At 50.8% G+C, this 28,000-nt stretch overlaps 11 protein-coding genes across 11 annotated transcripts; 6 read left to right on the top strand and 5 right to left on the bottom strand.

The window, feature by feature from the left end:
* The first annotated feature begins 1,497 nt into the window (after positions 1–1,497).
* BO66DRAFT_111394 (uncharacterized protein) lies at positions 1,498–2,438 on the top strand. Its single transcript, XM_025641830.1, has 2 exons — positions 1,498–2,160; positions 2,226–2,438. The coding sequence occupies exons 1-2, from the start codon at positions 1,732–1,734 to the stop codon at positions 2,328–2,330; spliced, it is 534 nt and encodes a 177-aa protein (XP_025508426.1). The 5' UTR covers positions 1,498–1,731; the 3' UTR covers positions 2,331–2,438.
* Positions 2,439–2,872: 434 nt separating this feature from the next.
* On the top strand, positions 2,873–3,280 carry BO66DRAFT_111380 (uncharacterized protein). Its single transcript, XM_025641829.1, has one exon. The coding sequence runs from the start codon at positions 2,928–2,930 to the stop codon at positions 3,231–3,233; it is 306 nt and encodes a 101-aa protein (XP_025508425.1). The 5' UTR covers positions 2,873–2,927; the 3' UTR covers positions 3,234–3,280.
* Positions 3,281–4,518: 1,238 nt separating this feature from the next.
* On the bottom strand, positions 4,519–7,831 carry BO66DRAFT_340444 (ribonucleotide-diphosphate reductase subunit RNR1). The gene is made up of 4 exons (XM_025644409.1): positions 7,572–7,831; positions 7,277–7,434; positions 6,284–7,224; positions 4,519–6,231 (listed from the first exon to the last, which is right to left on the bottom strand). Exons 1-4 carry the CDS (start codon positions 7,588–7,590, stop codon positions 4,755–4,757), a joined length of 2,595 nt encoding a protein of 864 aa, XP_025508424.1. The 5' UTR covers positions 7,591–7,831; the 3' UTR covers positions 4,519–4,754.
* Positions 7,832–8,173: 342 nt separating this feature from the next.
* BO66DRAFT_111372 (putative GPI anchored cell wall protein) lies at positions 8,174–9,238 on the bottom strand. Its single transcript, XM_025641828.1, has 4 exons — positions 8,914–9,238; positions 8,672–8,820; positions 8,308–8,613; positions 8,174–8,248 (listed from the first exon to the last, which is right to left on the bottom strand). The coding sequence occupies exons 1-3, from the start codon at positions 9,018–9,020 to the stop codon at positions 8,351–8,353; spliced, it is 519 nt and encodes a 172-aa protein (XP_025508423.1). The 5' UTR covers positions 9,021–9,238; the 3' UTR covers positions 8,174–8,248; positions 8,308–8,350.
* A 1,381-nt stretch (positions 9,239–10,619) lies between these two features.
* BO66DRAFT_417309 (kinase-related protein) lies at positions 10,620–11,910 on the bottom strand. The gene is made up of 2 exons (XM_025649667.1): positions 11,594–11,910; positions 10,620–11,493 (listed from the first exon to the last, which is right to left on the bottom strand). Exons 1-2 carry the CDS (start codon positions 11,631–11,633, stop codon positions 10,823–10,825), a joined length of 711 nt encoding a protein of 236 aa, XP_025508422.1. The 5' UTR covers positions 11,634–11,910; the 3' UTR covers positions 10,620–10,822.
* Positions 11,911–12,283: 373 nt separating this feature from the next.
* Positions 12,284–14,298, bottom strand: BO66DRAFT_417308 (uncharacterized protein). The gene is made up of 2 exons (XM_025649666.1): positions 14,111–14,298; positions 12,284–14,007 (listed from the first exon to the last, which is right to left on the bottom strand). Exons 1-2 carry the CDS (start codon positions 14,119–14,121, stop codon positions 12,543–12,545), a joined length of 1,476 nt encoding a protein of 491 aa, XP_025508421.1. The 5' UTR covers positions 14,122–14,298; the 3' UTR covers positions 12,284–12,542.
* A 544-nt stretch (positions 14,299–14,842) lies between these two features.
* On the top strand, positions 14,843–16,369 carry BO66DRAFT_388070 (dihydrofolate synthase). Its single transcript, XM_025646463.1, has one exon. The coding sequence runs from the start codon at positions 14,960–14,962 to the stop codon at positions 16,199–16,201; it is 1,242 nt and encodes a 413-aa protein (XP_025508420.1). The 5' UTR covers positions 14,843–14,959; the 3' UTR covers positions 16,202–16,369.
* A 295-nt stretch (positions 16,370–16,664) lies between these two features.
* On the top strand, positions 16,665–22,065 carry BO66DRAFT_388069 (serine/threonine-protein kinase). Its single transcript, XM_025646462.1, has 10 exons — positions 16,665–17,225; positions 17,278–17,421; positions 17,481–17,510; positions 17,578–17,642; positions 17,693–18,125; positions 18,187–18,978; positions 19,029–19,916; positions 19,970–20,174; positions 20,231–20,681; positions 20,734–22,065. The coding sequence occupies exons 1-10, from the start codon at positions 17,046–17,048 to the stop codon at positions 21,569–21,571; spliced, it is 4,026 nt and encodes a 1,341-aa protein (XP_025508419.1). The 5' UTR covers positions 16,665–17,045; the 3' UTR covers positions 21,572–22,065.
* Positions 22,066–22,259: 194 nt separating this feature from the next.
* Positions 22,260–24,838, top strand: BO66DRAFT_388068 (ABC1 kinase family protein). Its single transcript, XM_025646461.1, has 4 exons — positions 22,260–22,827; positions 22,903–23,507; positions 23,566–24,138; positions 24,199–24,838. The coding sequence occupies exons 1-4, from the start codon at positions 22,403–22,405 to the stop codon at positions 24,444–24,446; spliced, it is 1,851 nt and encodes a 616-aa protein (XP_025508418.1). The 5' UTR covers positions 22,260–22,402; the 3' UTR covers positions 24,447–24,838.
* Positions 24,839–24,909: 71 nt separating this feature from the next.
* BO66DRAFT_388067 (putative iron-sulfur cofactor synthesis protein (Isu1)) lies at positions 24,910–26,309 on the bottom strand. Its single transcript, XM_025646460.1, has 2 exons — positions 25,680–26,309; positions 24,910–25,537 (listed from the first exon to the last, which is right to left on the bottom strand). Exons 1-2 carry the CDS (start codon positions 26,134–26,136, stop codon positions 25,383–25,385), a joined length of 612 nt encoding a protein of 203 aa, XP_025508417.1. The 5' UTR covers positions 26,137–26,309; the 3' UTR covers positions 24,910–25,382.
* Positions 26,310–27,016: 707 nt separating this feature from the next.
* Positions 27,017–27,656, top strand: BO66DRAFT_388066 (uncharacterized protein). The gene has a single exon (XM_025646459.1). It carries the CDS (start codon positions 27,265–27,267, stop codon positions 27,436–27,438), a length of 174 nt encoding a protein of 57 aa, XP_025508416.1. The 5' UTR covers positions 27,017–27,264; the 3' UTR covers positions 27,439–27,656.
* Positions 27,657–28,000: the final 344 nt, after the last annotated feature.

Genomic DNA, 28,000 nt, shown 5'->3' with positions numbered 1-28,000 from the left:
CTCTTCAATCAACCTCTTTCAATCCTGTCTTTCACAACTAAACTTTTTTCTCTTCCTCTTCCTCCTCCTCTTCCTCCTCCTCCTCCTCCTCCTCCCACTCGGTGGCGAAAACACCATGGATGGATCCTGGTAGATTCCACCATCTCAGGAACGTAGCCTATGGAGGAGTCGACCGTGCGGTGTCGACGTGTCCGCGACCCTCCGAGTCTTGGGGACTCCATCGCAGCGCGCAGCCAGTGAGGGCGGGCAACGCGACCACTAAGGCGGCCAGATGAGTCCAATTGCGGATGCTTTCCCCTCTTCTCGGAGGGCTTTCATGATTTCATCTGTCCAGGGCTGCATCTTCCCCTCTTCTGAGTGCTTTTTGGCCCTCGTCTCTGCCCCACTACGAGAATTTTCTGTTGTGTCGGGCCTTCCAGCAAGGCCGATTGGAGGGGATGCAGTCGCCTTCAAGATTCCTGTTAAAACTTGCCAGATTCAGCCGATCTAGACCGGTGAACAAGAAGAGTGTCGATGTAATCATCCATAGAGAGGAATCCTTTCAATTCTTTCATGTTCAGTGGCAGTGGGAATACGAAACTTGGCAATGGAGTTCTGAGACGCCACATGGGCTGATGGAGTCAACGGGTTGAACAGACACACACACAAACACCCAGCGCTCGGTCCAGACCCTGATCCCTGATTGATCTCTGATCCCGACCGGTCAATACCTCAATACCCTTAGTCAACCATTGCATTCTTAGTAGTTACTCACTGTACTCTGTACATGCTCAGTAGGTATGAATCATACAGCTACTCTACAGTGTCTACAATGTACAGTACAGTACATAATCTATCCGATCCTACCGATCAATTGAGAATCAACAATCCGGACACCTGCACAGTGACATCAAGCCTGCCTCCGCCCATGACATGTATCGCATCTGCAGAGCATTCTAGGTGCCCCCTCACCATCGGAGCATATTCTATCGATTCACACCCGGTAGTCATTCACACCGCACAATTCCTCCGACCCGGGAGACGGTGAATCTGCAGCATGGTCAATTTCTTCCGCATTCCCCGGCTGTCTGTCCATCTGCCCGGCGGGCGGTCTCCTCGCTTACGGCGGGGCGATGTTCTTGGGATCAAGTCAGGTCTCTTTGTCCCTGTACGACAGCGTAGCCCTGTTTGCAGCAGAAGTATGGGGTACCTCGCTTCTGTGCTATGTGAGTAAGTACTGTACAGTATGCCACTGTACATCCGCTTCATCGTCGTCATCATCATTCATCCATCCAACACCGCTCAAACGGGAGCTCAAACGACTAGCCCCCACAACATGCTACAACCCCCCCCCCCCCTCATACCTCCAGAGATTGGGTTAGATGGTACCTGACCGTCTCGTCTTCAGGAAAGAGCTAAGCTCCTTGTCATCATTTCGATCTCGAGATCCCTCACCCAACTCGGACAGCTTCGAAGGAGCTTCTCAGCAGCCTAGTGCCAACACATGAACCAGAGCTATGGCTGTTGGCTGGTCTACCAACCACCAAGCGGGAAAACCCGCTGAATCCTTAAGCTATCCTTCCAGCAGCTGCTGCGCTCTATTATCTATAGTTACACAACGGACATGAGCCCCGTGTGCCAGCCACAAATCCGTACCTGCGCACGTACGACCAACAGCTGTCTCAGCACCGGGGATTTAACGAGAGTTGGCTTGGGCGCTGATGAAACCGGAGCTGCTGTTTGAGTTGAGTTATGTTTACATCTGACAACCAGGGATATATCCATCCAACCGAGAGACGGAATGATTCAAACATCCCCATTGGATGCCATCAGCATTGTTTCACCCATCACTGGAGGAGAAGGGCTACACAGGCATCACGCTCGATTTCCGCACCCTTTCAATGGGAAACGGCCACCTCCGTGGACCACGGCCCGGCCCATTCCATGACAGGCCAAGGTCAGTGGAATGGGTTCAATTGCGACAGTTGGCCCCCCGCGAGGATCTCGCTTGCGGGATGGTACCAACGTTGGGGCTGGGTGAGGGATCCTATGGAGGGTTTCTTCCCCAACGCAGGAAGTGGCAGTGTTGATGCAGAGGTACTTACTTGTTCAATTTCGCTAGCGGACTTCTTTCGGGGTCTGTCGACGACAGGATGTGTTTCTTTTGGTCCACGTACATTGGTATGCTATCGAAGCAGGACTCCTGAGAATGATAGATGTACAAGAGCTCAAAGTGCACGCTTCAGGTCACCTCTGTATCTCCTGGTACACGCTTGGAACTCACGGGGAATGCCTTCCCCTACGTAGATCTCCTTGTGATTTATTCTCTCAACAGTGGTTCAGCGCGCTGACAGAATCTTTTCGAAGGTCGCATGTTTCGATCTGTGGCCAAGAACTGGTCTCATGATTTCGAGGCGCGATTGAAAGTGTGTTCCAGCTTACTAAACAGCTCAACTCGAACGGGTTTATTCGACAGCCTCTGGTGTGGAATGACCAGCCACATAAGCTGGAGATTTTTATCGAGTAATGGCGCCCATGTTGAACGACAGGCCCCCGTTTTCCAGGCCTAATGCTGTCCATCTTCAGACGTGACAAAGTGCACCCCCCATATCCCCATCGGCTGCACCAGCCGAAGATAGTTTCGAGTTAAGCATTCAGGAACAAACATGATTCCGGGGTGTGGTTGAGGCGGAGGGCGAGACAGCAGGATACCAGCGTTAGGCGCCGCCGCTCCGGGTCTGGTCGCGATCCGAAGCGCCGGGCCATCCCACCCTACCTTCAGTAGTGTCGCTTAGTGCACTGGGCATACTACCCAGGCACCTGTTATAGTGATAGACCAGCGACAATGTAATTCATTCGCCGGATTCCGGCAAGCAGTGCGCGCGCGGCTGTACTGGACCTACTACGGGATCAACAAACCTTGTAAGCCTTTGGCGCTCCGTCTAAGAATGGTCGACGAACGGCATCGCCAGCCTTGGGATGTCAATTTCCATCGATGCGATATAGCCCATACATGTAGTATAAAAAGCGTGTGCTTTCGTGTACCTGTCACCGAGCATGAGCAGGTGTTTCGGGCAATCGTTACAGGAGGCAGCTTGTCTCTATATTCCGGAGCAGCAACCACTCTTTCCAGCATCTCCGGCCGTCAACTAAGCCTCGACCTTCTACGTCCTGCTGGTCAATCACTTGATCAAATACGTTCTAGTATGCGTGATGCTGTACATTCCACTGGCCTACCTGTTCCAGAAACATGACTAAGGGGGGTGGGACTACAAGACTTATGGAGTATATAGGCGGAGACTCGGGCTGAGCGGTATCTACTATAATCTGTCATACTACTATATGGGCTACTCGCATTGACTACCACGCTCGCAGCGGCTGTAGCATACTGCAACTATGCAAAACATACTCTTACCGACCTCTTCCAATTGACACATAAAACCACACACCTCCTCCTCCTTAAACCAAGAAAGAAAGTACCATTCGAAGTTCATATAAGTCCTCCCCCACAATCCAAGGTTGAACATGTCATCCCCGCTCCAACCACGGTTCTCGCCGTGCAAGAGACATCCGAAGACGGAACCTATAACTTAACCCCCATGAAGCTTCAACCCTCAATCCAAACCTAAGCGTTGAAACCGGATGCGACGCGTCCTCAAGCCACCGAGTTTCTCTCTCACACGGACGTCAGATAGTGGGCTAGACCATTTTCCAACGATCAGTCGATGAAACATCGCGGCCCTTCTCGAGGACATCATCATGGGCTGGGGATTTCCTGAACCAACTGCTTATTCATTGGGGGAACATAAATAGAGGCAAGCAGTGGGATGGATGGTCTCTGCGAAAAATGCCATCGCTCCATTTGTCAGCAACCTTCTCTCACACACAATTCCCAAAGGGGGGGAAAGGAAAAAAAAAAAAGAAAAAAAGTACTCAACCCCCAAATTCGCCTCAGAAGCATACAGACATGTATGGCACTCTCCCCTTATCCCTCCGAGTTTCACCGGTCTTCGCATGGAAACATCCGCTAGCCCGGACATCTCACCACCCCTTCAGAATAGCGTCTGCGATGACAATGGTACTCGAAAACCACAAGCGTGAAGAGGCTAGGTGGCGAATGCATGAAGAGAGAGGTAGGCCAAGTGGTTAGATGGCTTCCAGTCCATTTCTTCGAGTTCCCTGGATTGTCGTCGCGCGCGCGCGATGCTGGCTGGCTGGCTAGAGGGCATTTCTAAGCTAACGGTGAGATCGGAATCAAGAATGCGACATGGGGAGATCAACAGCAGCAGCAACAGCGGTAGTAACCAGGGCCACAAGGGCGAGACCCAGAATCAGGGCAGCGAGATGTATTCCGGGGTCTCTGCTAAGGAATATCTCGAGGGAGACTTCGTTCCACAGGGATTCAGGAAGGACTGACTAATTGTGATAAACCTCATCTAACCCGAGATCGGGTTCACGCTGGTCTCTTTCTCCCATACTTCAAGCAAGTGATATAATGGAGAAGCTCGGCGAAATTATTGAAACGCCGTACCTGAAAATATAAGCATCATAAAAGAAGAAAGTAAATTGTTATCTATGTATATCAAGATCATCGCCATAAGCCATCAATGTCAATGTCAAACAAGAAAAGAAATTCACAAAGCCCGTAAATACATTTGAAAGCCCAGCAGGTAATCAGAAAAGAAAATCCATATCCATCAAACCCGTAATATAATTACACACAAATGTCCCAAAGCAAGACGCCGACCGCATTATAACCTTCATCGTTTGTTTCCTTAACCCTGGCACATGATGCAGGCCTCCTTGTTCTCGATGCTGCACTGGAGCACCGCTTGGGAGTAGATATCATTCTCGCGCTCCTCGCTCGTCTTCTCGGAATCCTCTTCCTGAGGTCCCTCCGCCTCACCCTCATTGCCACGGGAAGTGGCATCGGCAGCGAGAGCACGGGGGCTGTCAGCACCGTTGTTGACATCCTCGCTGTGCCCATTGATCTGGCTCTGACCGCGAGGCACGGCAGAGTAAGTGGAGGAGGCAGCACCGGTGGCACGCTTCTTGAAAGAGGAGTTGGCACGAGCAACGTTGGTGTCCTCAACCTTGAGCTGTTCCTGGTCCACCGTGAACTGAATGGGGGCCGAGGCCGCCATTGTCCGCAGGTAGTACATACCGGTCTTGAGACCCATCTTCCAGCCAGCGAAGTGCATGCTGGTGATCTTGCCCATGGTGGGCTCCTTCAAGTGGATGTTGAGGGATTGGGATTGGTCAATGAAGGCACCACGGTCAGCAGCCATCTGCAGGATGTTGCGCTGAGAGATCTCCCAAACAGTCTTGTAGAGAGCCTTGATATCGGCGGGAATGTTGGGGATGTTCTGGACGGAGCCGCCGTCGGCGATGATGCGGTTCTTCATGTTGTCGGACCACAGACCGAGGTCAACCAAGTCCTTGAGCAACCAAGGGTTGACCACCTGGAACTCACCCGCCAGGACACGACGAGAGTAGATGTTCGAGGTGTAGGGCTCGAAGCACTCGTTGAAGCCCAGAATCTGACTGGTGCTAGCAGTAGGCATGGGGGCAACCAGCAAACTGTTGCGAACACCAGTCTGCGCAATCTTGGCCTTGAGAGCGTCCCAGTCCCACAAATCAGTGGGAGTGCGGTCCCACATGTCGTACTGGAGGATACCCTGAGAGACGGGAGAGCCCTCGTAGGTCTCGTAGGGACCGTGCTGCTTAGCCAACTCAGAGGAGGCAGTCAGAGCACCGTGGTAGATGGTCTCAAAGATCTGAATGTTGAGCTGTCTAGCCTCAGCCGAGTCAAAAGGCAGACGCAAAGCGAGGAAAGCATCGGCCAGACCGTTGACACCAAGAGCAATGGGACGGTGGCGGAAGTTGCTCTTCTTGGCCTCAGGAACAGGGTAGTAGTTGATGTCAATGATCTTGTTCAAGTTACGGACCAAGACCTGCACGACTTCATGAAGCTTGCCGAAGTCGTATTCGCCGCGAGCGGCATCAACGAAAGTAGGGAGGGCAAGAGAAGCCAGGTTACAGACAGCAACCTCATCGGGAGCGCTGTATTCGATGATCTCGGTGCAAAGGTTGGAGCTGCGGATGGTTCCCAAGTTCTTCTGGTTGCTCTTCTTGTTGCATGCATCCTTGTAAAGCATGAAGGGGTTGCCAGTCTCGGTCTGAGCCTCCAGAATAGCATACCAGAGCTTCTGCGCCTTGATGGTCTTGCGGCCGCGACCTTCCTTCTCATACCTATAGTCCTGTTAGAAAGGGCTAGCAAGTAGGCTCCAAACAGGAAACTCACTTTTCATAAAGAGCATCGAACTCGTCGCCGTAGACATCGGCCAGACCAGGAGCCTCGTTAGGACAGAACAGAGTCCAGTCGCCGTTGGACTCAACACGCTTCATGAACAAATCGGGGGTCCACAAGGCATAGAACAGGTCACGAGCTCTAACTTCCTCCTTACCATGGTTCTTGCGGAGGTCCAGGAACTCGAAGACATCCGAGTGCCAGGGCTCCAGGTAGATAGCAAAAGCACCCGGGCGCTTGTTGCCTCCCTGATCAACGTATCTGGCAGTGTTGTTGAAGACCCGCAGCATGGGAACCAGACCATTAGAGGTACCGTTGGTTCCACCAATATAGGAGCCGGTGGCACGAATGCGGTGGACGTTCAGACCGATACCACCAGCGGTCTTGGAGATCATGGCGCAGGTCTTGAGTGTGTCATAGATACCATCAATGCTATCCTCCTTCATATCGACGAGGAAGCATGAGGCAAGTTGAGGCTGGGGAGTACCAGCATTGAATAGAGTCGGGGAGGCGTGCGTGAAGAACTTCTGAGACATGAGATGGTAGGTCTCGATAGCCTTCTCGATGTCGTTGCCGTGAATACCGACGGACACACGCATCAACAGGTGCTGAGGGCGCTCTGCAACCTTTCCATTGATGCGCAGAAGGTATGACCGTTCAAGAGTTTTGAAGCCGAAGAAGTTGTAGTTGAAATCACGGTCATAAACGATAGCCGAGTTGAGCTCATCTGCGTGCTTCATGACTAATTCGTACGTCTCTTGGGAAATCATGGGTGCGGGAGTGTTGTTCTTGGGGTTGACATAGTGGTAGAGGTCAGAGATAACCAGCGAGAACTGCTTCTTGGTTTGCTTGTGAAGGTTGGAAACTGCTATACGAGCAGCGAGGATAGCGTAATCGGGATGTGTGACGGTCATGTACGCGGCAGTCTCGGCGGCCTGCAAGCAAAGTCAGAACTCGATCGTCAAGCACCTAGTGATCTCCACATACCAGGTTGTCGAGTTCGACGGTGGTGACACCCTGGTAGACACCAGAGATGACCTTCTGGGTGATAGCAGCAGCGTCGACATGCTCAGGGTCGAGTCCATAACAGAGCCTCGACACACGAGCGGTAATCTTGTCGAACTGCACGCGTTCTTTGCGTCCGTCTGCGGTTCAACGTGTCGTTAGCAAATTTTGCAACACGGGTGGCAACGACCTTCAACAGGAACATTTCGAAGCGGATTTGGATGCAAAGTAGGGATCCATGACGCTATGGGTTGACGGTGTAGGGCTTGATGCTCACCTCTCTTGTAGACAAACATTTTGAATGGCAGGGAATGGCTGGGGAATGCGTAGAATCGAAGATTATGACAGGATGGGTATAAGAAGAAAAGTGGAATTACAGAAATAAAAGATCAGTAAATCGTATGTCAAGAGGCGTGAAGATGACAATTTTCGTAAAGGGAAAAGAGACAGAAGAAAATGGTCCTGAAGACAGGAGCGTGGAGGATGAGAAGAAAGAGAAAGAGGGAGGAGGGGCAGCGAGAGTGGTAGATATTTGACGTCGCCGGGGCAAACGCGTTGCTGGTGGAAATCAACGCGAATTTTCGTGTTTGAGCTAAATGGGCGGCCCTTGCATTGGCGCTAGCAGTTCCTTTTGCTCCGGCTGCCGGAGACGCGCGACGCCCCGAAGTCACGTGTTGTTGTTGCTGAGTTTCTCACGCCACGTTAACTTGGAAGAGCCGACTGGGTCTTACATCTTACAAATCAGCTTCGCGTTTCAATAACTAACTGAACTACTGCACCAAACGATCTTATCAATTTACCCACCAAAGCTAGACCGCCGCACTGCTTGGTAAGATTTTGGGAAGCTAGCTTAGAAGATTTCTCCGTCGCCATCCATCGGGTTCCTTGGAATTCCCCTTTAGGACACCGAAAAATTGGTTTGCACCATCGAGTAATACTCCGGGTACATCAATTCTACGGTAAAGTATGGTACAAGGTCTTAGGTTCAAACATATAATAACAAGGTTGAGAACTAGAAGCAATGAATCCGGGGTTGGCAGCAGCAGCTGAGAAAGACTACAGTGCCGCCGCGACTCCAAAGAAAACAACAGCTGCGAATGCTGCAGCAGGAACATGACGGTCTGATGAACCGGCTGAAATTATCCCGCTGGGGTGAGCACTTGGTGATGGGCTCGGGCTAGAGCTGGGAGTTGGACTCGAACTGGGCACTAATATAATGCTAGACGAGCCGGTTGGGGTGACAATGCCATAACCGGTTCTTGTGGGGTCGGCAACAGCAGTTGATGATGAGACACCAGAAATGGTAAATATATCGTTCACTACACTAAGTCAGTGGATCCAGTATATGACTGCGCAGCAACTTTTCATCCAACATACCACCCTTGTATCCAGCTGAGGCACATATATCCGAGAACTGCTGCATAGCCACCTTGGTATCGTCACCACAGAGGTTTGAGATTTTGTCCTTGATTTGTTTGCCATTGGTGACACATATGGCCTGGAGGTCATCCGGAATGGACTGAGAGCTGTATTCGAATTGTTAGCAGGTACTTCAGCGTGATTTCGACCCAGCAATCTCGATAACTATCAGAGATACTACTCATACTAGGCGCACTTACCCTACAGCAAACAGAAGACAATCACGGGTTGGAACAGCAGCGACAAGGCTACTGAAGGCCCAAACAAAGGCGCAAACAGCGCAAAAAGCGGGTTTGAATAGCAACATCTCAGGCGCGATTGGAGTAACACTATTCACCAGTCTATCAATACTTCAAGAAGACGGAGGCCGTGTTTAGTAGGGAAGCAGGCGTGGATAGGATGTGGTTTCTCAGGGACAAAATTCAAAGTAGAAGAAAAGAGTGTGTTGGGATCTGAGGAAGCGACAGATAGTGATGCTGAGGTGTCTGGTGATGAGACTCAAAGACATCGAGAATGAGGAATTCAGAGGTCAAGAATTCCCCAAGTTCAACAGGGAACAACGACCCCCCATTCCTAGTTACAGAATTGTCCCCGTCGATCAACCACAAAACTGGGGTCATACATTACTAAGACTGAAACGGTTAGCTGCCGCAAGGGCTTAGGCCAGCAGTGGAACCACTAGGACAAGTAAGGCTAACCACCAGGAACCCATTGCCGGCATCAATCAGGAAACATGATTACCACTTAACGAACGTTGCTTGGTTTCTGAACGACCGCAAAGGTGAATATATCCTTAAGCTGCGGATCGAGGGCTCGCGGCAATTGTGGGTATGCGGAGCCATGGTATCCCTTCTTTGCTCTAACTAACACGGGCATCTTGTGTGTAACATTTACATAGTGTAACTAGCTAAAAACGAAGACAATGCTTAGAAGTACATATGACTTTCAGACAGGAATTCGCGCTCTTTATGTCAGACCTTTTCGGGCACCAGTATCAGCATTCTCATCTTTCAAGCTGAGGCCCGCAGGCAAATATCTGTGAAACCTCCGCAAAGACATATCGGGCAATGCACTTTCTCTGGAAGGAAGTTCCGCTGTACTTATCAGCGGCTATGTAGCGACTTTGAAGTTGGTCTTTCATGTGAGGATTATCATAATGTTAGGCAAGCTGGACACTATGCTGTTTGGGAATAATAGTGCAAGCTTTCCTCGTTACTTCGCGCGCACAGGATGAGTCGACTAGGAGTACGTAGCTAAAGTCTATAGCATTGTCACAGTGCTCAGTATCTTGGATAGAGTATACCCTCCGTGTATAAGTTCAGCGCCTATACTCCCGCATTTGGCCCCTCTTTGTGCTGCCATCCCCCGACTCACTGTTGGCTTGTAGTCAATTCTTGGAGAAACCTCTGCCCAATAGAAATTCGAATCCAGTGCTCGAGAGCTCAGAGTCGACAGTGAAATGATGTAAAGTTGATTAAGGAAACGTCCGGTTGATGTGATGTAGTCGCCACATACATATCTCACAGCAACTCTAGCTGCCTCCTGCTGAGTCATAATTAACCTGTTGTGAAGCCCTCTATACCTATAGTCTCAGAGCAAAGGTGATTCTTTTTGTACTTGTTTTCGGGTAATATGGGCCAATCAAACTGTTACATGTCTTGTATCGGCAATTTGCTCTGGTCTGGGCTACGAAACTATCCCGTGGATCAACCGAACACAGTGACATTACGGTATTGTCGATGAGGCCCAAGCACAGCCCTTTGACGCACAATATGCGTTCCTGTTTTGTACCTGCTATAGCTAATCACGCTGAGCTCTGTTGGGAATAAAGACAAGCATGGAGCAAGCTCTAGGTCACAATATATCCTTGTATGAGGCCTAGAAGAACTCGAGCAACCAAATAATCAGCGAATGCATTCGTAGCTAGTCTATCAGAAAAGACAACGGGAGATCAATACCCCGCGATTGCGCAAACATCAGAGAAAAGGCGAAGTATGTATATGAAGCTTTCATCTAGTGATGCGAATCACCATATGAGATCAGGGCGGTTCATAAGCCTCTAACCAGTCTGGTGATCATGGTTCTATGCCCTTCAAAAACCCCCTTGCTCTACCTCTCCCACGCAGGGTCAAATTCACTATTAATGATTTCCTGCAGATCCATCCTGCAATCCACGATCTCCTTTCCATTGACCAAGTCGTTCTCCGTTACTCGTTTGTCTGCATCGGCTTCGTCCTTCGCGATGCCCGCCTTGACGTGTCGTCGAATCAACCTCCTTCGAGCGACCGCGAAGTCGACCTCCACAAACCAAAGCTCATCCATTAGTTCCGCCGCCGTGCTCCACGGCGCCTTATTCAGACTGAGGTAGTTGCCCTCGAAGAAGATCACCCGGCAGGTGGCCGGAATAGTGATGTCGTCATCCACGGGATCCTTGACCGCGTGGTCAAAGCTCGGAGCGTACAGACTTCGTGTCTGGGGTGTAACCTCTTCCCGCAGCGCCTGCACGAGCTTGAGGAACTTCTCCCCGTCGAAGGTGAATGCGGCGCCACGGCGGGCAGCCGCGTACGCGGGATCAGGCATGGCGGCTAGCTGAGCGCGTGTGAGGTGATAGCCGTCCATCGGGACGGTGGTTGCGATAAGCGGTGAGTCTGGATGTTGCGCGGAGTATCGTTGATTGATGCGGTTGGCCATCATCGTAGCCAGCTCTGTCTTGCCGGACCCGGGAATCCCACTGACGGCGATCAACAGTCGGGCATCATCCGGTGTGGACTGGAATTTGTCTGTGGCTCGAGGCATTAGCTACCGAGGAGGATCCTGGGGCTCGTCGGACACAAAAAGACACCGCTTGTTCGTCCGCATGGGGGGGGGGTTAACACTCACTCCAGATCTTGTCGACTAATCGATCGACTTGTTTTTCCATGATGGAATAGAATCTGTGGACTAGGAGATAACACACACGAGAATTTGACTAGACTGGATTATTATTGGGACAATGCACCGATAACCGTGGTCCCGTCCATGCAAAGGTTGGAACTGTTTGTTTGCGCCGAGGATTGTGTGGTCGCAGATTGAGGTTGTCTTAAGGGGTGCACTGTAGAGGTCCCAAGTGCGATCTAAGGGGCTTGAAGTGACTGTACTGGGATTCTGGTAGCTGTACAATATAATGCGCGAGCGAGGTGGATGATGAAGGTCTGCATGAGCGGTGGAAGCTCGGCGATTCATTGAGATAAATAAGTCTGCGGGGCTTGTCGTCAGAGTGGGGGCTCGCTATCGCCTTTACTCCGGAGTAATGATACGTCACGTCACAGGGGAGCAGCAACCGCGTATGGAGTACGGAGTACCGTGAAGGTAATTAGTTTATATCTACCTGAGAATATGTCCTGTCGTAGGTTCAATTCAGTCATCACAAGCATCACAAAGAGGGAGGGATTGATCTCTATGATGCTTGCCTGAAATTCAGGGCGGCGTGCTGATTCTCTAAGCAGGCGAATTGTTGATAATTATGGTTATAAAATCTCTTTAGGACATATAGGGACTTTTAGCAATTGGGAGTATATCAATAGAAGGTATCTGAGTTATCAGAACAGAGAAAACAAAACAAGTATGTATGGAGAAGATTATTTCCGTATCAGGTGGTGCCCGCCGCCCTTGATGGAAAAGAGTATCAGAACACACCGCTAACGCCCATCATCCCCGCTAAAGAGAAACTCAACCATTGAAGTCTGCGCGTTGCCCGGTATCTTGAGTGAAGCATAACAGATATTGTCTATCAAAGTTCCACAACCAAAATAAAACAGATGGGGAAAATACGAATGAAGGGGGCTGCTGTTTAGCTACGACTAATCGGTCCGTCGATTGTGTCGGCGACGTTTGGCTCCTCGTTTGGCTCGTCATTTTCACGCTGACCGAAATTGCGAGACAATCCAACGGACGCCCAAAAATCGTCAGGAAGGTCCTGCCGGCTTGTGAGACGGTCCAGTACGGCCTGAACCTGATGCAAGTCTTGGTCGGTAGAAGAATCGGAAAAGGCAAACGACACAGTGGGTATCGGAGGTTGGCTACTCATAGTTGACTGAACTTCGGGTGCTCGTCTTGCGGTCCCCTGGGAGCGTATCATGGCCCCTTGAAAGTCCACAGCTCGCCTCAAAGACTCAAGTTGACGAACAGCACGGTAGCGCCGAATCAGGGAATGCGAAGTCTCAGATTCTGAGTCGCTTTCGGAATCGGTAGCACTCGGCGGGAAGTCACATGGATTCAAGTATTCTGAATATGGATCAAGAACTATCTCCATTGTGCCAGGACCCGAGTACGTTGAGTTTGAAACGGGCCGCATTCCGGCGGCGGTGCTCCTCATTGCTCCGTTGACAGGAACGTTCGTTCCGGGCGCTGATGTTGAATTGAATGATGAATCAGCACTTGGGAGATTTGTGTCAGGCGTGATCGTTGTCAAAAGTGTTTCCCATGCATCGTTGGCGTGGTCATCATCAGGGCTGAGGCTCCTTTGGCGATCGCCTAGACCGTCTATAAGTGATTCCTGATTTGAACGACTGGCATCATTGATGGACCGCTGACCAACACGACGCAAGGAAGGAAAAGCAAGTGTCGCAGACAAATCTGGGCCCAGGCCATCAGGCAGGGGGAAGGGCGACAGGTGGAGAGCATCTCGTCGCGCATGTGGAGAAGCGCTCCCGTGGTATGCGACTGCAGGGGCAAAGCGAGGCGTGAATTGAGGGTGATCCTGATCCTGCCTGTTGTTGGTATCTAGACCGGGAGAAGCGGGGCGCTGAAAGTCGGACATGATCGAATTGCGCGGTATCCTCAGGCGTTGTTGACCCGAGCGGCCTTGCTGAAGAGCGTTATCGAGCCGCCGCTGTTCATTGCGGCGTGCGTTCCGAGCTCGTAGGGGGTCTAGAAATCCACTGGTGAGGTTGAACGGATCTTCGGCGGCAGTAGCATTCGAAAGAGGCGAGCGAACATGACGCTGTATGCCGTTCGCCTCGCGCTCGCGTGCGCGTTCGACCTCGTCTGCTAACGCCAGCGCCCGAGGGATGATAGGCGAGCGACCATGGCGCTGTGGGTTATTCGAGTCGCGCTCGCGTTCCCGCTCGCGCTCAATCTCCTCTGTCAGGGTTCGTGGGGAAATCGTTCGTAAAGTTGCATTGCGCAGGACAGAGCCATAGCGCGAAGGGCGGCGAACGCTGACCTGGCGACGAATCGCAGAGCGTGCGGCAGCGCAGCTATCTTTGGCAGCGTGATTTCTCGTGTCTTCGGTCGGGGAAGGCTCCCGGAACATCCTATATCATTACCAGTCAGTCAAGACAATTGTCCCGGGCGCTTTAGCCTAATGGAGCAGGGCGCGTAAAGTATTGACGGCCAACTGGGGAGATAGATACTCACGGAATACCCATGGTTATAGTAAATGCGAAGAAGGATCGGAGAAAAAGTCACGTTTAGAACGATTGAAGATTGAAGAAAAGCTATCACATTCAGAAGCAAAGGGAAATTGACGCAGAAGACTAATAGTAAGCACAGTAGCCCGGAGATTGCGGGGAGCAACGACCAAGACGAATGTCGATGGAGAAACGGCGAGATTTGGTTTTCCTCGTAAAGGAAAAAAGCGGAGGCAACGATATTGGCGCCTGAGGCCTGCCGTAGCGCCTCGGGTTGTTCAGTGCCTTTTTTTTTTTTTTGTTAAATGGTTTGTTGTTGGAACGGCGGCTGGACAACTTGTGTGTGGCGCCATCGCCACACGCGTATATTCCAGTACGGCGGCTATTGTGCTACTGAGTACGGAGTAACTACTATGGACTCGTGTGTATGTAGTTACGCTTGTCATGGAGGGCGACCTGAGGTTTACCGCGGCCCGGAGATTTTGGATAGGACAACAAACAGTAAAGTACAAAAACCTTCACTAGGAGGACGTGTCGGGTGATAAATGACTTAAATGACTACTGCACTGAAGTAAGGGTCGAAGTGATACTGCGCTGCTACTGCAACATATTGTACTGTACCGTTTTGCAGGTTAATGTGGTGGGGTTGCGTAGTTGTCGCCTAAGGCATCGAACTCTTATCGGGCACTTTCCCGATTTCCGATTATCTTGCCGACAGCTGCTGACTTTCCCGTTGAGAGCACCAGACGGGTTCAACTGATAACTACACCTTCCCCATGTCAACTGCCTCTGTCCTTGCTTGCTGGCCATGAGCCTTGACACATCCTCAGCTATATATTAGTGTGTGTATTGAGGGATGATAGAGCTCGGCTTAAGTCGGATATCCCGCCTCCTCCAGCAGACTCCGCTGTCATGGAAGGCCATTCATATTGCTGGAACTAACGGCAAAGGTTCCATCAGTGCCTACCTATCTCACCTGTTGTCTGCCGGCGGAGTGCGCTGTGGTCGCTTCACCTCCCCCCATCTAATCGACCGATGGGATTGCATCACAATCGGCGAGGATGTTGTTCAAGAATCACTTTTTCGACAAATCGAAGCTAGAGTCAAGCTTCGAGACCAAACCCTCGGCATCGGTGCAAGCGAATTTGAGCTCTTGACTGCAACGGCCTTCGAGATCTTCAACCATGAACGAGTCGATATCGGCGTAGTTGAAGTTGGCATGGGCGGCCGGTTAGACGCAACGAATATCTTGAGCGATGTCTTAGTGTCTGTTATTGCGAAAATCGGACTTGACCATCAGTCCCTACTCGGAGATACCATCGAGCAGATTACACGCGAGAAAGCGGGCATATTGAAGGTTGGAGTGCCATGTGTGGTGGACGGCACGAACTCGATTGAAGTAATTAGAACACTGGAAAAACGCATCAGCGAGCTGGGGATTGAATCGAACTTTGTCCGCCCAGAAACCCAGTCACCATTACTTGGCCGCCTATTCGCGACGCTCGACTTGCAGCCTCATCAACAAGCCAACATGTCTTGCGCAGTGTCTGCACTTAAGCTGGCACTGGATCGATTCCGTCCGGAAATCAACGTCGATATGCTTATTCCACAATTGTCGAGCGTGTTGTGGCCAGGCCGCTTACAGAAGATCACACTGGGCCCTTTGGTGAGCCGGGAAGAGCCCGTCTTACTTGACGGCGCGCACAACGCTCAATCGGCGGAAGTGCTTGGGCAGTATGTGGATCGGAAGCTACGTACAGAGCATGACAATGTTACTTGGGTTATCGCAGCTTCAAAGGGAAAAGATCTATCCTCTCTGTTTCATAACATCATTCGGACTGGTGACAATGTCGCAGTGACAGCATTTGGTCCTGTTGACGGGATGCCTTGGGTGAAACCGGCTGATACTGAGGAAGTGGCTTCATGTGCGCAGTCTATCTCAGAGACAGGCCTAGTGCAGACATTTGGCTGCGATGTCTCTGCTGCAATCGAGTGGGCCTGTCACGAAGCTAACGGCGGCCCATTGGTCATTGCTGGCAGTCTCTACCTTGCGTCTGATGTTTTGCGTCTTCTTCGAGAAGCACAAAAGTCGTCGTGACACATCACGGGTCGTGTGCCGATTTGTGTTTACAGGATACCCATTCTAGCATCTTACTAGCTTATCTCGACCCTTTCGTGCAAATCCTCTTGAGCATACCCAATCAGTAATGAAAGCATGTGTGTAGTTAGCCACTGAAAACTCTGGTTTAGAATGACAAAGAATGCAGTGCAAAAATTGTGTTCCATCATTGTCTAGCTATTTAATCAATTGAATTAGAGGCGGCCCCCCAGACAGACTCCGCTTTGGCTCTGATAAGGTCGATCGGAGATACAGCAGCGGCCGGGCGCTGCGTCATGGCCCAACCCAAGTGGTGCTGTGGAGAAAGGGAAAGTTCAAAACACCCGCCGAGCGTCCCTGCGTTTGCCCCGGCAAGCACAACAGGAAGTGCTCGTTTTCTCTTTTTTTTTCCGTCTTTTTGCTTGGTTGGCGTGCTCCATTACCTTGCAGCAGAGCTGATAATTCGAGCCTTTCCTGTAACTCAAGAGCCCAGGCTCTAATGTTCAGCGGCGCGCTTGACAGACGCGGCTCTTGTGAAGACAATAACAGGTACCCTTCCAGTACGTTGATTTTTTCTTGTTTAACGACAATCATGCCATAAAGTCTCGATACCAGTGCTTTTTATCATCTGTAGCAGTCTTCTGCAGCTTTCTGTGATATTGACTGACAGTTACAAGCGACTAGACCTCAGATTGTGCTGACATGAATAATCCGATCGATTTTCTGGCATCGGCCTTCTTCGAATATTTTGTCGTTTGAGCGATCGCTTTTGTTTGAGACATCTTGTTGGATATCAGTGGACCCAGAGCAGTGATAAGACACCAGATCTGCTTACCCTTGGACAATGGTTTCTCGATCATCCGAACCGAGTGAGGGGCCACCTCCACCGTCCAGAACACCAGGCACTCCGGCCAAATCACGACTGACGAGACTGGGGTCCAGCCCGACCAAACGAGAAGACAAAGGGAAGGACAGCAGGATGATCAAATCATCGGCGAAAGATGTTGCTGAGCTCAAGGATTTTGTATGGTGCCAGCCCTCTTGTCTTACTGAGACACTGCAAGCTAACGCCCGTGGCAACAAAGCAATTGGGTGACTGCCTAGGCAGAGGCGCGTTTGGCTCGGTGTATAGAGCCCTCAATTGGAACACAGGAGAGACCGTTGCTGTCAAGCAAATTAAGTTGGCAGATTTACCGAAGAGCGAATTGCGGGTCATCATGGTAAACATAAAATGCTGCTTCACCATCCACACGATCGTCGCTGACTCCGTGGGTCGCAGTTGGAAATTGATCTCTTGAAGAACTTGGATGTAAGATATGAAGCCGAATTCAGCAATTTCCATCCAAAGTTGAGATGACGCTGACATACAACTGCAGCATCCTAACATTGTAAAATATCAAGGCTTTGTGAAATCCGCAGAGACTCTGAACATCATACTTGAGTACTGGATGTGTTCTAATTATGAGGGAACTAGATCGCTAATTATTTCAGGTATTGTGAGAATGGTTCTTTGCATTCCATTGCGAAGAATTTTGGTCGCTTCCCTGAGAACTTGGTTGGCCTGTACATGTCGCAAGTGCTGCACGGCCTTTTGTACCTGCATGAACAGGGTGTCATCCATAGGGATATCAAAGGAGCCAATATCCTCACCACTAAAGAGGGCCTCGTCAAGCTTGCAGATTTCGGTGTCGCCAGTCGAACGACGGGGCTTAGTGAATCTAGCGTGGTTGGCACGCCGTACTGGATGGCTCCTGAAGTTATAGAGCTCTCGGGTGCAACCACTTCGTCTGATATCTGGAGTCTTGGGTGCACTGTCATTGAGCTTCTAGAAGGAAAGCCGCCATACTATAATCTTCAGCCAATGCCAGCTTTATTCCGCATTGTCAATGATGATCACCCACCTCTCCCACAAGGAGCTTCGCCGGTCAGTAGCGTTTTCTCCCACTTCCTTCGTTTCGTCTGCCCAATGCTGAGAAAATTCGCAGGCGGTCAAGGATTTCTTGATGCAGTGCTTTCAAAAGGATCCCAACCTTCGCGTATCGGCAAGAAAGCTTCTTAAGCACCCCTGGATTGTCAATGCTCGCAGAATAGACTCAGTGGTTCCCAAGAAGTCGACCGAGTACGAGGAAGCTGTGAAGAGTGTGCAAGAATGGAACGAAGCTCTTCGTTCTCCCGAAATGGGGACGCTGCGCAAGCCTTTCAGGTTCGACACACAGGGCTCTGCATCGTTCCGCCCAGATCTGGGCCCGTCTCGGTATGCACCAACAACAGACACACTCCCAAGTCCGGTCTCAAAGCATGTTAATCGATATCGATCCCCTGAGTCTACTGAGGAGGACAACTGGGATGATGACTTCGCGACAGCAATATCCCCAAGCGCATTACAGCTGCCTCATCTTCGACCGCAAGATAACTTTGGGGGCATGTTGTCACCTGAAAAGCTGAAAGCATTCGCATCTCTCGATGGAACAGTGCTCAAGTCAGATGACGCCTTTTCGGATTTCGATGATTCTTCCCTGAATGGGTTACCCGAAGCAGACTCCCTGCAAACCATCCGTCCTTATCCTTTGCGGCAAGCAGGAGTGGAGAGCACGCCGAGTCAGCCCAAGACCACCATAGCTGCCATTCACCACAACGTGCCAATTCTCAAAACCCCGGTGCCGCCACTAAAACCACAGAGGCCGACTTCCTTCTTCAAAGAAAACTCAGTCGAGGATTATTCCGACCTCATTAATGCTAATGAGGATGTTTTAGACCACAAACTTAGCGCCTTTCAAGTAAGCATATCGTGCCTTATCGCTTTCCCCAAGTAATAACCGGATTGTAGGAGACCGAAGAAGAAACCGATACGCCAATCTCGCCATCCAAAGAACTGGTTCGGTATCAAGAATCGCCAGAACGCAATGAAGATCATGAACCACAACTTCGAAAGCGGATATCTGTCAAACGCACCCGCTCCGACTTTGAAATCCAGCGATATGCTGAGAACGAGCGCGACGAAGATTTCTCTGATATCCTAGGTGCCGATGAGGTTGCTCTAGACAGGTCGGAGAGCGAGAACAACTCCAACCAAAGCACGTTGAGACTCAATTCCAAATTGTCTAACAACTCGTGGCTTGGAGATCAGGATGACGAAGATGATCCTTTCGCACAACTCGAAGAGGGACTTGATGAAACGGACTTGGAGGCTAACATCGCACGTGACAAGTATGCACGTCTTAAGAGCCAGGTTGAAGGGCTCGTGAGCTCCTTGAAAACGTCCCAGGATGAGGACGTACTAGGGGAAATCTCCGAACAATTGTTGACTGTGTTCTGTGACCTACCTGAAACGAAGAACATCATTATTAGCGCTCATGGAATGCTGCCGATCTTGGAGATACTGGACATATGCCGTCGGCGTGACATTATACTCTGCCTGTTGCGCATTGTTAATGCGATCATCTTCAATGACTACGACATCCAAGAGAATCTTTGCTTCGTGGGCGGAATTCCTATCATCAATGAGTTCGCCGCCAAGAAATACCCGAGAGAGATTCGTCTCGAAGCGGCAGCCTTTGTGCAGCAGATGTACCAAACATCAACTCTTACCCTGCAAATGTTCGTCAGTGCGGGTGGTCTCAATGTTTTAGTTGAGTTCTTGGAGGATGACTACGAGGACGAGCGTGACTTGGTCCTTATTGGCGTCAACGGAATCTGGAGTGTCTTTGAGTTGCAGGTAAGTACCGACTTGCGCTTTAAACTCGCCAGGCAAGATCTAACGAGAAACAGGGTTCTACGCCAAAGAATGACTTTTGTAGAATATTGTCACGCAATTCTGTCTTGGATCCCTTATCACTCGTTCTCAGTCGCGTGCTGGATGAAGAAGGCGAATTAGCTGAGATCGTCGAGGGTCGGATTGCAAACATCTTCTTCATATTCTCGCAGGCCGAAAACCATGTGAAGGAAATGGTGGCAGAGCGAACGGTATTGCATAGTAAGGGAGCCAGAACACAGCTCCATACTCGAGACAATCACTGACACTCGGATTAGGAGTCTTGAAGGAATTAAGACGGATGACACCGCCACACCAAATCACTATGCTGAAGTTCATTAAGAACTTATCAATGCTTTCCACAACACTTGACGCGCTTCAGAACTCAAATGCAATCGATGTTCTTACAGACTTGTTACGGTCTACCATCAAACGCCCACACTTCCGGGAGGTCTCCAACCAGATCCTTAACACTATCTACAACATGTGTCGCCTGAATAAGTCTCGACAAGAAGATGCAGCTTTGAATGGCATCGTACCTCTTCTTCAGAAAATTGTGAAAACAGAGCGGCCTCTGAAGGAGTTTGCCTTGCCTATTCTCTGTGACATGGCGCATTCTGGGAAGGTCGGTCGTCGTGAACTGTGGCGTAACAAAGGGCTTGCATTCTACATCTCTCTTCTATCGGACCCGTACTGGCAAGTTACAGCTCTGGATGCTATTGTCAACTGGTCAGTGCTCGATCCCGATAGCATCTACCATAGGCTAACCGCGCGATTATAGGCTTCAAGAAGAAACTGCTAAGGTCGAGGAGCATCTCCTTGATAACCGTTATGAACGAGTTTCATTTACAGACTCTATTGTCAGGTGTCTGACTGTCTCCAAGGCAAACGCTTTTGAGAATCTCCTCGAGCCACTCCAGAAACTTCTCAGGCTAAGCCCGCCGATTGCATCGACTTTCGCAAGACCCGACATATTCACCAAGATTGGACAGAAATTACGCCACAACAAAGCTGCGGTACGGCTCAACATGCTGCGCATTATATCGAGTATCTGCGATTCCAGCGAGGAGCAGGGTGGTCTTCTTGCCAGATATGGTCTCTTGGACGCAATTCGAGAACTTGAACATGACCCAGCAATTTTAGTCAGGGACATGGCCGGCAAGCTGATACAGTCTAATGAGAAAAGTGAATCATATCACTTGGAAAAGCGCAAACCAGGCGTTAGACGGCGGAGTAATTCAACCACTCCACCGAGTCTGCTTGCAAATCAATCGGCCCCTGCCACTCCACAGATGAATCGGTTCAGTCAGTCAAAGGCTTACTTTGACGGGCGAGAAAGCCAACGCCATCCCCGAAATGTCCTCGGTAGCTCAGCACTGGCTCTTCGACCTGGAAGTCGAGATGGGCCAAGTTCCAGCCTCACGGCGGGAGTCAATCCGGCACCTGGAGCTTCGAGGAATAGGATTTCACGAGGCGTCGGTAACCGACTATCTCACGTCGATTTCCTGGCGGAAGACGAATCCAGGCCTGCAAGCTCATTATCGCGTCGTCGCTCAATTCTTCCGCAGCGCCGACGTCCGACACATACTGAGGCGGATTGGACGTCCAAAGCCCCTTGACTCAACGCATCCATCACTACATATGCTGCACCGATCGTGCCATTCGGGTTTTAGCGAACCTGACAAACCTTCTGGCATGTTTAGGCTACATTGAGGAAGGAGTCTCAGCGCTCTGCTTCTGAGTTTTTGCTGCCTACAGACCTGTTTTCTGGCCCTTTTCCCCCAGTCATCCATCAGAGCTGCATCAGGACGCGCGAAAGCCGAACAGCTAAGGTAGCAGAGTATGGTGATTAGGGCATCTTAGTTTGTTGGAGGAAGCTACAAGCTACAGGGATCCTGGGACTTATTCGTCGCAATGGCCGATTAGTTGTAAATAACCATTGATGACATCCATTGCGGCCGTTCGGATGGGCGCTATGCATATTCGAGGAGAACGAAGATGGTGGTGTACAAAGGAACCAAGGAAAGGCGAACTATTCACATATGGTGTCCTTCACCCAGGGTGCTGCATATAGTAAACTAGAAAGAAAAGTGTAAATAAGACAAGACCAAGACCTCGTCCGGGTGGTGGCGATCTTCGGGAGCGGAAAAGCGGCGATGGGCGATGGGCGATGGGCGATGGGCGATTCCGGCCAGGCAAAAAAAAAAGGTGCGAGGAAATTGCGACGCGGCGGTCACCACGGCTTGCCTGCCTGCTTGCCTCCCTTCTCTTTCCATAGTCCCTCTCTCTCTCTCCCTCCCTCTCTTTCTCTTGTCCTTTCTCTGCATCCTCTCTTTCATCAACCAAACCCTCCCTGGGATTCTGGTACTGGCACGGATGAAATACACCGTCCAAGCCTTCGTTTCTGTCGACTTGTGGTCGCTCTCTAGACGGCATTGTTCGTGTTCGGGATGAGGGCGGTGCTCCGCATCCCGCTGCGGGCTTCCAACAATTTTGATCCCGCGGTGGTCATACGATCCAATCTTGCCCACCTGAACCCCCCCTTAACTCGTCTGTCGACTCCTCCTATTACTTCTCGTTTGCTCTCCTCTGCAACTACACGCCCTTTGGCAACTCAGCGACGCCGTATCGGCGATCAATCACTATCACTACCGCCGTTTCCTACTCGGAATGCAGCCACCTCCGCGACCTCGGGACGGAATGACACGAGGCAGTCTGGACCAGGGAAATCGCACAACAGAGTACTCAGATATGTTGTGATCGGTGGAGCTATCGCCATTGCGGCTGTAGCATACTCGGATGAGGTTCAGCACTACTACCGTGCGGCAGCGCGCACTGGACGAGTCGTCGGTGCCCTCGCTATCTGTATCAATGAGTGAGTATACCAGATCTTCTTCTTTCAGCACCAAGTTCCAGTAGGGCAGGCTTACTCACACATGGTCGCAATCAGTTACCGTGTTACCCTCAAGCAAGAAACGTCCACCCCTGGAGAACGGGACCAAGCGATACGGGCCTGTCACAAGCGTTGCGCGGACCGCACGCTGCGTGTTCTCGAGCAGAATGGATCGATCTTCATTAAACTAGGACAACATCTGAGCAGTATGGGATACTTGCTGCCCTTGGAATGGACGACAACCTTCATTCCTCTTCAGGATAAATGCCCCGTTTCGTCCATCGAGTCCGTTGAAGCAATGTTCGTGGCTGATACTGGTCGTCGTATCGATGAGATCTTCTCATCCTTCGACCCACAGCCTATCGGGGCCGCTTCTCTCGCCCAGGTGCATGTTGCTACGCTCAAGGAAACCGGTCAGAAAGTCGCGGTCAAGGTGCAACATCCTGCATTGGCAGAGTGGGCGCCGCTTGATTTGGCATTGACTCGATTCACCTTTTCGACGTTGAAGCGCTTCTTCCCGGAATACGATTTGGAATGGTTGTCGAAAGAGATGGACCTGTCTCTGCCACAAGAATTGGATTTTCGGATGGAAGCTGAAAATGCTATGCGGACAAAGGAATACTTCAAGAAGCATTCAGATGCCCCACTAGTTATTCCGGAAGGTGTGTCATCTAAGTACACATGTGGCCGAGTCGATTGGCGAACTAACACAACTATTAGTGATGTGGGCCCAGAAGCGTATCCTCGTTATGGAGTTTCTTTCCGGACGACGACCCGACGACCTTGAGTTCCTGGATTCCAATCACATTGACCGGGATGAGGTTTCCGCCGCATTGGCACATATCTTCAACGAGATGATTTTCGGCACCAACGCTCCCTTGCACTGCGATCCACATGGGGGGAACATCGCTATCCGTCCCAACCCCAACGGTCGACGTCACAACTTCGATATCGTACTTTACGACCATGGACTCTACCGGGACATTCCTCAAGACCTGCGTCGCAACTATGCAAAGCTCTGGCTGGCGGTGATCGAAGCCGATGAGTCGCGCATGCGGGAGTCCGCGCACAAAGTTGCCGGTATAACGGATGAGCAGTTCCCTCTCTTCGCCAGCGCCATTACTGGACGAGACTACATGGTTCTCAAGAAAAAGGACATCACTTCCGCCCGCACGTCCGCGGAGAGGGAGAGCATGTCTGGTGCACTCGGTGAAGGCATGTTGCAACAACTCGTCGAACTGCTGGGCCAAGTTCCTCGTATCATCCTTCTGATCCTCAAGACAAACGACCTGAGTAAGTCGATGATGTTCTTCCTGCTAAGCATGGCTACATGATTCTAACATATCATTTCAGCCCGCAGTCTCGACGAAAACCTGCAAACTCGCCAAGGGCCCATCCGCACGTTCCTCATTCTCGCACGATACGCAACCCGCACCGTCTTCGAGGAACAAATGGAAGCCGTTTACGAAACAGGCGGCGTTCTCCGTCCTTCCAACTTCTGGCGTTTCCTTTGCGCATGGACCGGCTTCCTGCGCGTGGAACTGAAGCTTTCTGTCTACGAGGCTCTCCTATCACTGAAGAGCCGCTTTGGGTTGGTATAGAGCAACGTATTTTAATCCCTCTGTACAGTCTACTACACCTCGTTCCGATTCACCTGCATCCTTCCACCTCGCACCGCGAGAGCCCGCCCTCGAGCTTTCAGAGTAATATGCTGTAGAGGTCGTCTTGCAGCTTCGCACGATTTGTGCATTTCTATGGCGTTCAACCCCATCCTCCTTGTTTTGTGGTTTTCTGTGCATCTTGGTCCGTGATTTTGGCTCGATAGACTATCTCCTTGAGAAAAGCTAGGTGTATATTTAGTGGCTCATATAGTATAGAAGGTATGGGTAGATTTCTTGTTTCATGCAAGCACGGGGATCCTCAATGTTCAGGTGTCAATTATCAGATGAAGCATACCATGGATGGATGGATGAATGATGATGTCAGTCCGCACTACGTAAATTGTGGCGAATCAGATAAATCCCGCTGCAGTCATTTCATATAGAAACCGAAGGGGAAAACGGTGCAGGTATGGAAGTATTGATATATATTGTAGCAATCACCGAGTCAACTTAATCACAATGACCTGTCTTGTCTTGCCTTGCTTAGCTGGGAGAGTAAAGCTCCCAAAAAAGAAAAAAGAGAAATAAAAGACACAAAAATTGCTGTACAGTATTGAAGTGAAGAAACAGATAACTCCGTCCCAGATCCACAATCAAGAAAAAGAAAGAAAAAAGCGAACGTATTTGTCCCACATAGCTGCTGCTTGTTTTGTTTTTCTTGTCTCTCACAATTTGAAAGAGGAGACAAGAACCATTAGCTTGCGGCGGTCATTACTCAACGTCCATCATTTATTGCTCAGCCTCCAATTCCGATGGGTCGGGAATAAAAAAAAAAAACGACGCAAGGAGAATAATTCGTATCATGGTATCGCCTTTTTTTTCTTCAAATTGTTTTTTCTTATTATTTTCAATTTTGTTCGGACTTTTGTGTCATATTTAGGCGACAGGAGCCGCCTTCTCGGGCTGAGCATGGAGGTCCGGGATAGAAGCACCAGTACCCGCCAGGTTGGTCTTGACAGCCTTGGGGTTCTTGGTGTAGTAATCGGAAATGGCGGACTTGATGGCATCCTCGGCGAGCATGGAGCAGTGCACTGAAGAGAGGGGTAAACGGGTTAGTTTGGGGGAAAGGAAAACTTGATGACCATGATGTCACATTTTCGAAGGCTGACAGGGAAAGGCAAGCAGGAGACCGAAGGGGAAGAGCAGCGGAGAGGGGAGGGAAGTGAAACATACACTTGACAGGAGGCAAGCACAGCTCCTTGGCGATATCAGTGTTGCGGATCTTGGCGGCCTCGTCGAGGGTCATGCCGCGGACCAACTCGGTCAGGTAGCTGGAGCTGGCGATGGCGCTGCCGCAGCCGAAGGTCTTGAACTTGACGTCGCTGATCACGTTGGTGTCCTTGTCGACGCGGATCTGGAGCTTCATCACGTCACCGCAGGCCGGGGCACCGACGAGACCCGTGCCGACGTCGACGCTCTTGGCCATGGAGCCCACGTTGCGGGGGTTGGAGTAGTGGTCGAGGACCTTCTCGTGGTAGCCCCGGCGCTGCTGCTGGAGAGGGGACGGGGTGGCCGCCGCCCGCAGGCTCGAGGTCTGGGTCTGCTGCACGCTGGCGACGGCGGGGGCGTTGATGCGAGGCGAGAGAGCGCCCGCGGAGCGGGGAGCGACTGTTACGAGACGGCGGAACATTGTGGTGGTTATGTGAGAGGCGAGGAAAAAAAGAAGAGAAAGGGTATCGTGCAATAGGTTGTTGGGAAGATATGGTAATGGTTTTGAGCAACAGAAGTGGTGGTCGTTGATGAGGTTGGGCGAAGGAAAGGGTTGATGAATTGAACGGCGGCGAGGTGTGTGATGAAAGATTGATAGTCGATGATTGATTTGATGGAGGGAGGGAAAGTTGAACTACTACTAGCTTAGTCCGTCCGTCTTATTCACCGGCGCTAATCCCTTTCCAGAAACCCCGTTGCCTCCGCGGACCGGCTTCGGAGATACGAGGAAATGCGGTCTTCGGAATGACGTTCGCTCCCCCTTTGCTGCGGCTAAGAAATAAGTACAGGAAGTGCAGTACAGGGAGATTGAGTGAGTGACTGACTGTTGATTCATAGTGTTGGAATCCTTTCTTATCGCGGCGTTGCTGCGACTGGATTGCATTCGTACCAAATAGTGTCTAGTGTCTACCTAGTAGTTACTGTATGTACTGTACTGCCCAAGTGCCCGCGGGAAGAACAGTTCGTTCTAGTCTGGTTCTGGTATGGCGGGCACTTCGGCCAACGGGAACGGTCTGCAGGCGGCATTACCAAGCACTCAAGGTCTCGTCCCCCGGTTCCCGATGGTTACCGCTCGACTAGTTATCGTCCTGGCCTTCATCTGATAATTTTGCCCACTGCTTTCCAGTTTCCAGTTTCCAGTTGCCACTTCCCACCTCCGCCCTCTGTTTGTCTACGTCTACCTCGGAACAACCCTGGCCCCGGCTACTATTCCCCCGAAAGCCTGTCCACACTAACAACAAATCGTGGCCGCTGAACAGGCTACGTGCTGCTCATACAGTTGACTATCAAAACACCCACCCTTCCTATAAGCATTCCAACATAATGGCCGGAAAGACACTAGGCCGATCGTCGGGGGTAAGTTGACAGGCGTGTAGTCTAGTCATTATACTCGTACTTTTTTATTCCCCCTCTGGTCTCCTCACTCCATACTTCCCTCTTGTATGAGAATGACTAATCTACCACCACCACCACCACCACAACAACATCAACCCTATCTGACCATGTATCGAATCTCCAGTCCCTCAACGCCCCCATAGCCGCCTTCACCATGGCGGTCATCCTCTGCTCTTACTGCATCAGTTCCATCCACACTGCCCGTCGCGAAGCACAGTCCTCTCCCCCCATCACTAGCACCACAAATCCCCGTCCCAAACGGGCGGACGCTCAACAATCCTGGGTCCAGCAGGCTTTGGAGGAAAGCCGGGGCGGCAAGGACTCTTGATTCGCGCGCATGAGACTCAATTGCTCGATATTCAAAATCTTACAGAAGAGAAGAAGAGCTACAGGCTACAGCTGGCTGGTATGCCTTGGATGGGTCTTGTTTTGTAAATAAATTTGTGCTTTTGCATTGTTGTGTCTCTATGTGACAGAAGAGATATATATCCTCCAGGCCGATCAGCCTTGCATGAGTAAACAGAAGCTGTGTATCTGGGACCTGGCCCAAAGACAACAGTCAACAGCTTCCACCATCAGGATTGCTCAGCAGAATCGCATCAATCCAAGCCCAACCGACGCCCCGAGGCAGAATATCCATGAGTCAGAATTTTCAGTGTATGAATAGTCATATCCCAGGCCTTATGAAGACTACCAGGATCTACCATTTGAAAAATGTTCATCATGTCGATGGATAAGTGTGCTGGAGGATAAGGGAGGACTGAACGGTCGCTGCGACCTGACGTCTGGGAAACCGAGTCATTCTGATGAGGCCTTCATCGAGGCCTGTTGAATGCTGGGGAATAATGGCATCATGATCATTCCAGATTCAATGCTAAGGAGTGGCGCGC

The sequence above is a fragment of the Aspergillus aculeatinus genome (genome assembly GCF_003184765.1).
Source record: "Aspergillus aculeatinus CBS 121060 unplaced genomic scaffold BO66scaffold_3, whole genome shotgun sequence".
In the NCBI taxonomy this organism is placed as follows: Eukaryota; Fungi; Ascomycota; class Eurotiomycetes; order Eurotiales; family Aspergillaceae; genus Aspergillus; species Aspergillus aculeatinus.
The sequence above is the reverse complement of the archived record's forward strand: the minus strand, read 5'-3'. Positions and strand labels throughout refer to the sequence as shown.

Bases quoted from the DNA above. Each gene is read 5' to 3' on its own strand.
- BO66DRAFT_111394 (XM_025641830.1), top strand. From the start codon at position 1,732: ATGTTTACATCTGACAACCAGGGATATATCCATCCAACCGAGAGACGG. The intron at 2,161-2,225 runs GTATGCTATCGA...TGCACGCTTCAG, and splicing joins CTTTTGGTCCACGTACATTG to GTCACCTCTGTATCTCCTGG.
- BO66DRAFT_111380 (XM_025641829.1), top strand. From the start codon at position 2,928: ATGGTCGACGAACGGCATCGCCAGCCTTGGGATGTCAATTTCCATCGA.
- BO66DRAFT_340444 (XM_025644409.1), bottom strand. The intron at 7,225-7,276 runs GTATGTGGAGAT...CTTTGCTTGCAG, and splicing joins CCGTCGAACTCGACAACCTG to GCCGCCGAGACTGCCGCGTA. The intron at 6,232-6,283 runs GTGAGTTTCCTG...ACAGGACTATAG, and splicing joins TTCGATGCTCTTTATGAAAA to GTATGAGAAGGAAGGTCGCG.
- BO66DRAFT_111372 (XM_025641828.1), bottom strand. From the start codon at position 9,020: ATGTTGCTATTCAAACCCGCTTTTTGCGCTGTTTGCGCCTTTGTTTGG. The intron at 8,821-8,913 runs GTAAGTGCGCCT...ATTCGAATACAG, and splicing joins TGTCTTCTGTTTGCTGTAGG to CTCTCAGTCCATTCCGGATG. The intron at 8,614-8,671 runs GTATGTTGGATG...GACTTAGTGTAG, and splicing joins CTCAGCTGGATACAAGGGTG to TGAACGATATATTTACCATT.
- BO66DRAFT_417309 (XM_025649667.1), bottom strand. From the start codon at position 11,633: ATGGAAAAACAAGTCGATCGATTAGTCGACAAGATCTGGA. The intron at 11,494-11,593 runs GTGAGTGTTAAC...CTCGAGCCACAG, and splicing joins ATTAGTCGACAAGATCTGGA to ACAAATTCCAGTCCACACCG.
- BO66DRAFT_388070 (XM_025646463.1), top strand. From the start codon at position 14,960: ATGATAGAGCTCGGCTTAAGTCGGATATCCCGCCTCCTCCAGCAGACT.
- BO66DRAFT_388069 (XM_025646462.1), top strand. From the start codon at position 17,046: ATGGTTTCTCGATCATCCGAACCGAGTGAGGGGCCACCTCCACCGTCC. The intron at 17,226-17,277 runs GTATGGTGCCAG...CTAACGCCCGTG, and splicing joins TTGCTGAGCTCAAGGATTTT to GCAACAAAGCAATTGGGTGA. The intron at 20,682-20,733 runs GTCAGTGCTCGA...GCGCGATTATAG, and splicing joins CTGGATGCTATTGTCAACTG to GCTTCAAGAAGAAACTGCTA.
- BO66DRAFT_388068 (XM_025646461.1), top strand. From the start codon at position 22,403: ATGAGGGCGGTGCTCCGCATCCCGCTGCGGGCTTCCAACAATTTTGAT. The intron at 22,828-22,902 runs GTGAGTATACCA...GGTCGCAATCAG, and splicing joins CTCGCTATCTGTATCAATGA to TTACCGTGTTACCCTCAAGC. The intron at 23,508-23,565 runs GTGTGTCATCTA...CACAACTATTAG, and splicing joins CCCACTAGTTATTCCGGAAG to TGATGTGGGCCCAGAAGCGT.
- BO66DRAFT_388067 (XM_025646460.1), bottom strand. From the start codon at position 26,136: ATGTTCCGCCGTCTCGTAACAGTCGCTCCCCGCTCCGCGGGCGCTCTC. The intron at 25,538-25,679 runs GTATGTTTCACT...CCCTCTCTTCAG, and splicing joins GTGCTTGCCTCCTGTCAAGT to TGCACTGCTCCATGCTCGCC.
- BO66DRAFT_388066 (XM_025646459.1), top strand. From the start codon at position 27,265: ATGGCGGTCATCCTCTGCTCTTACTGCATCAGTTCCATCCACACTGCC.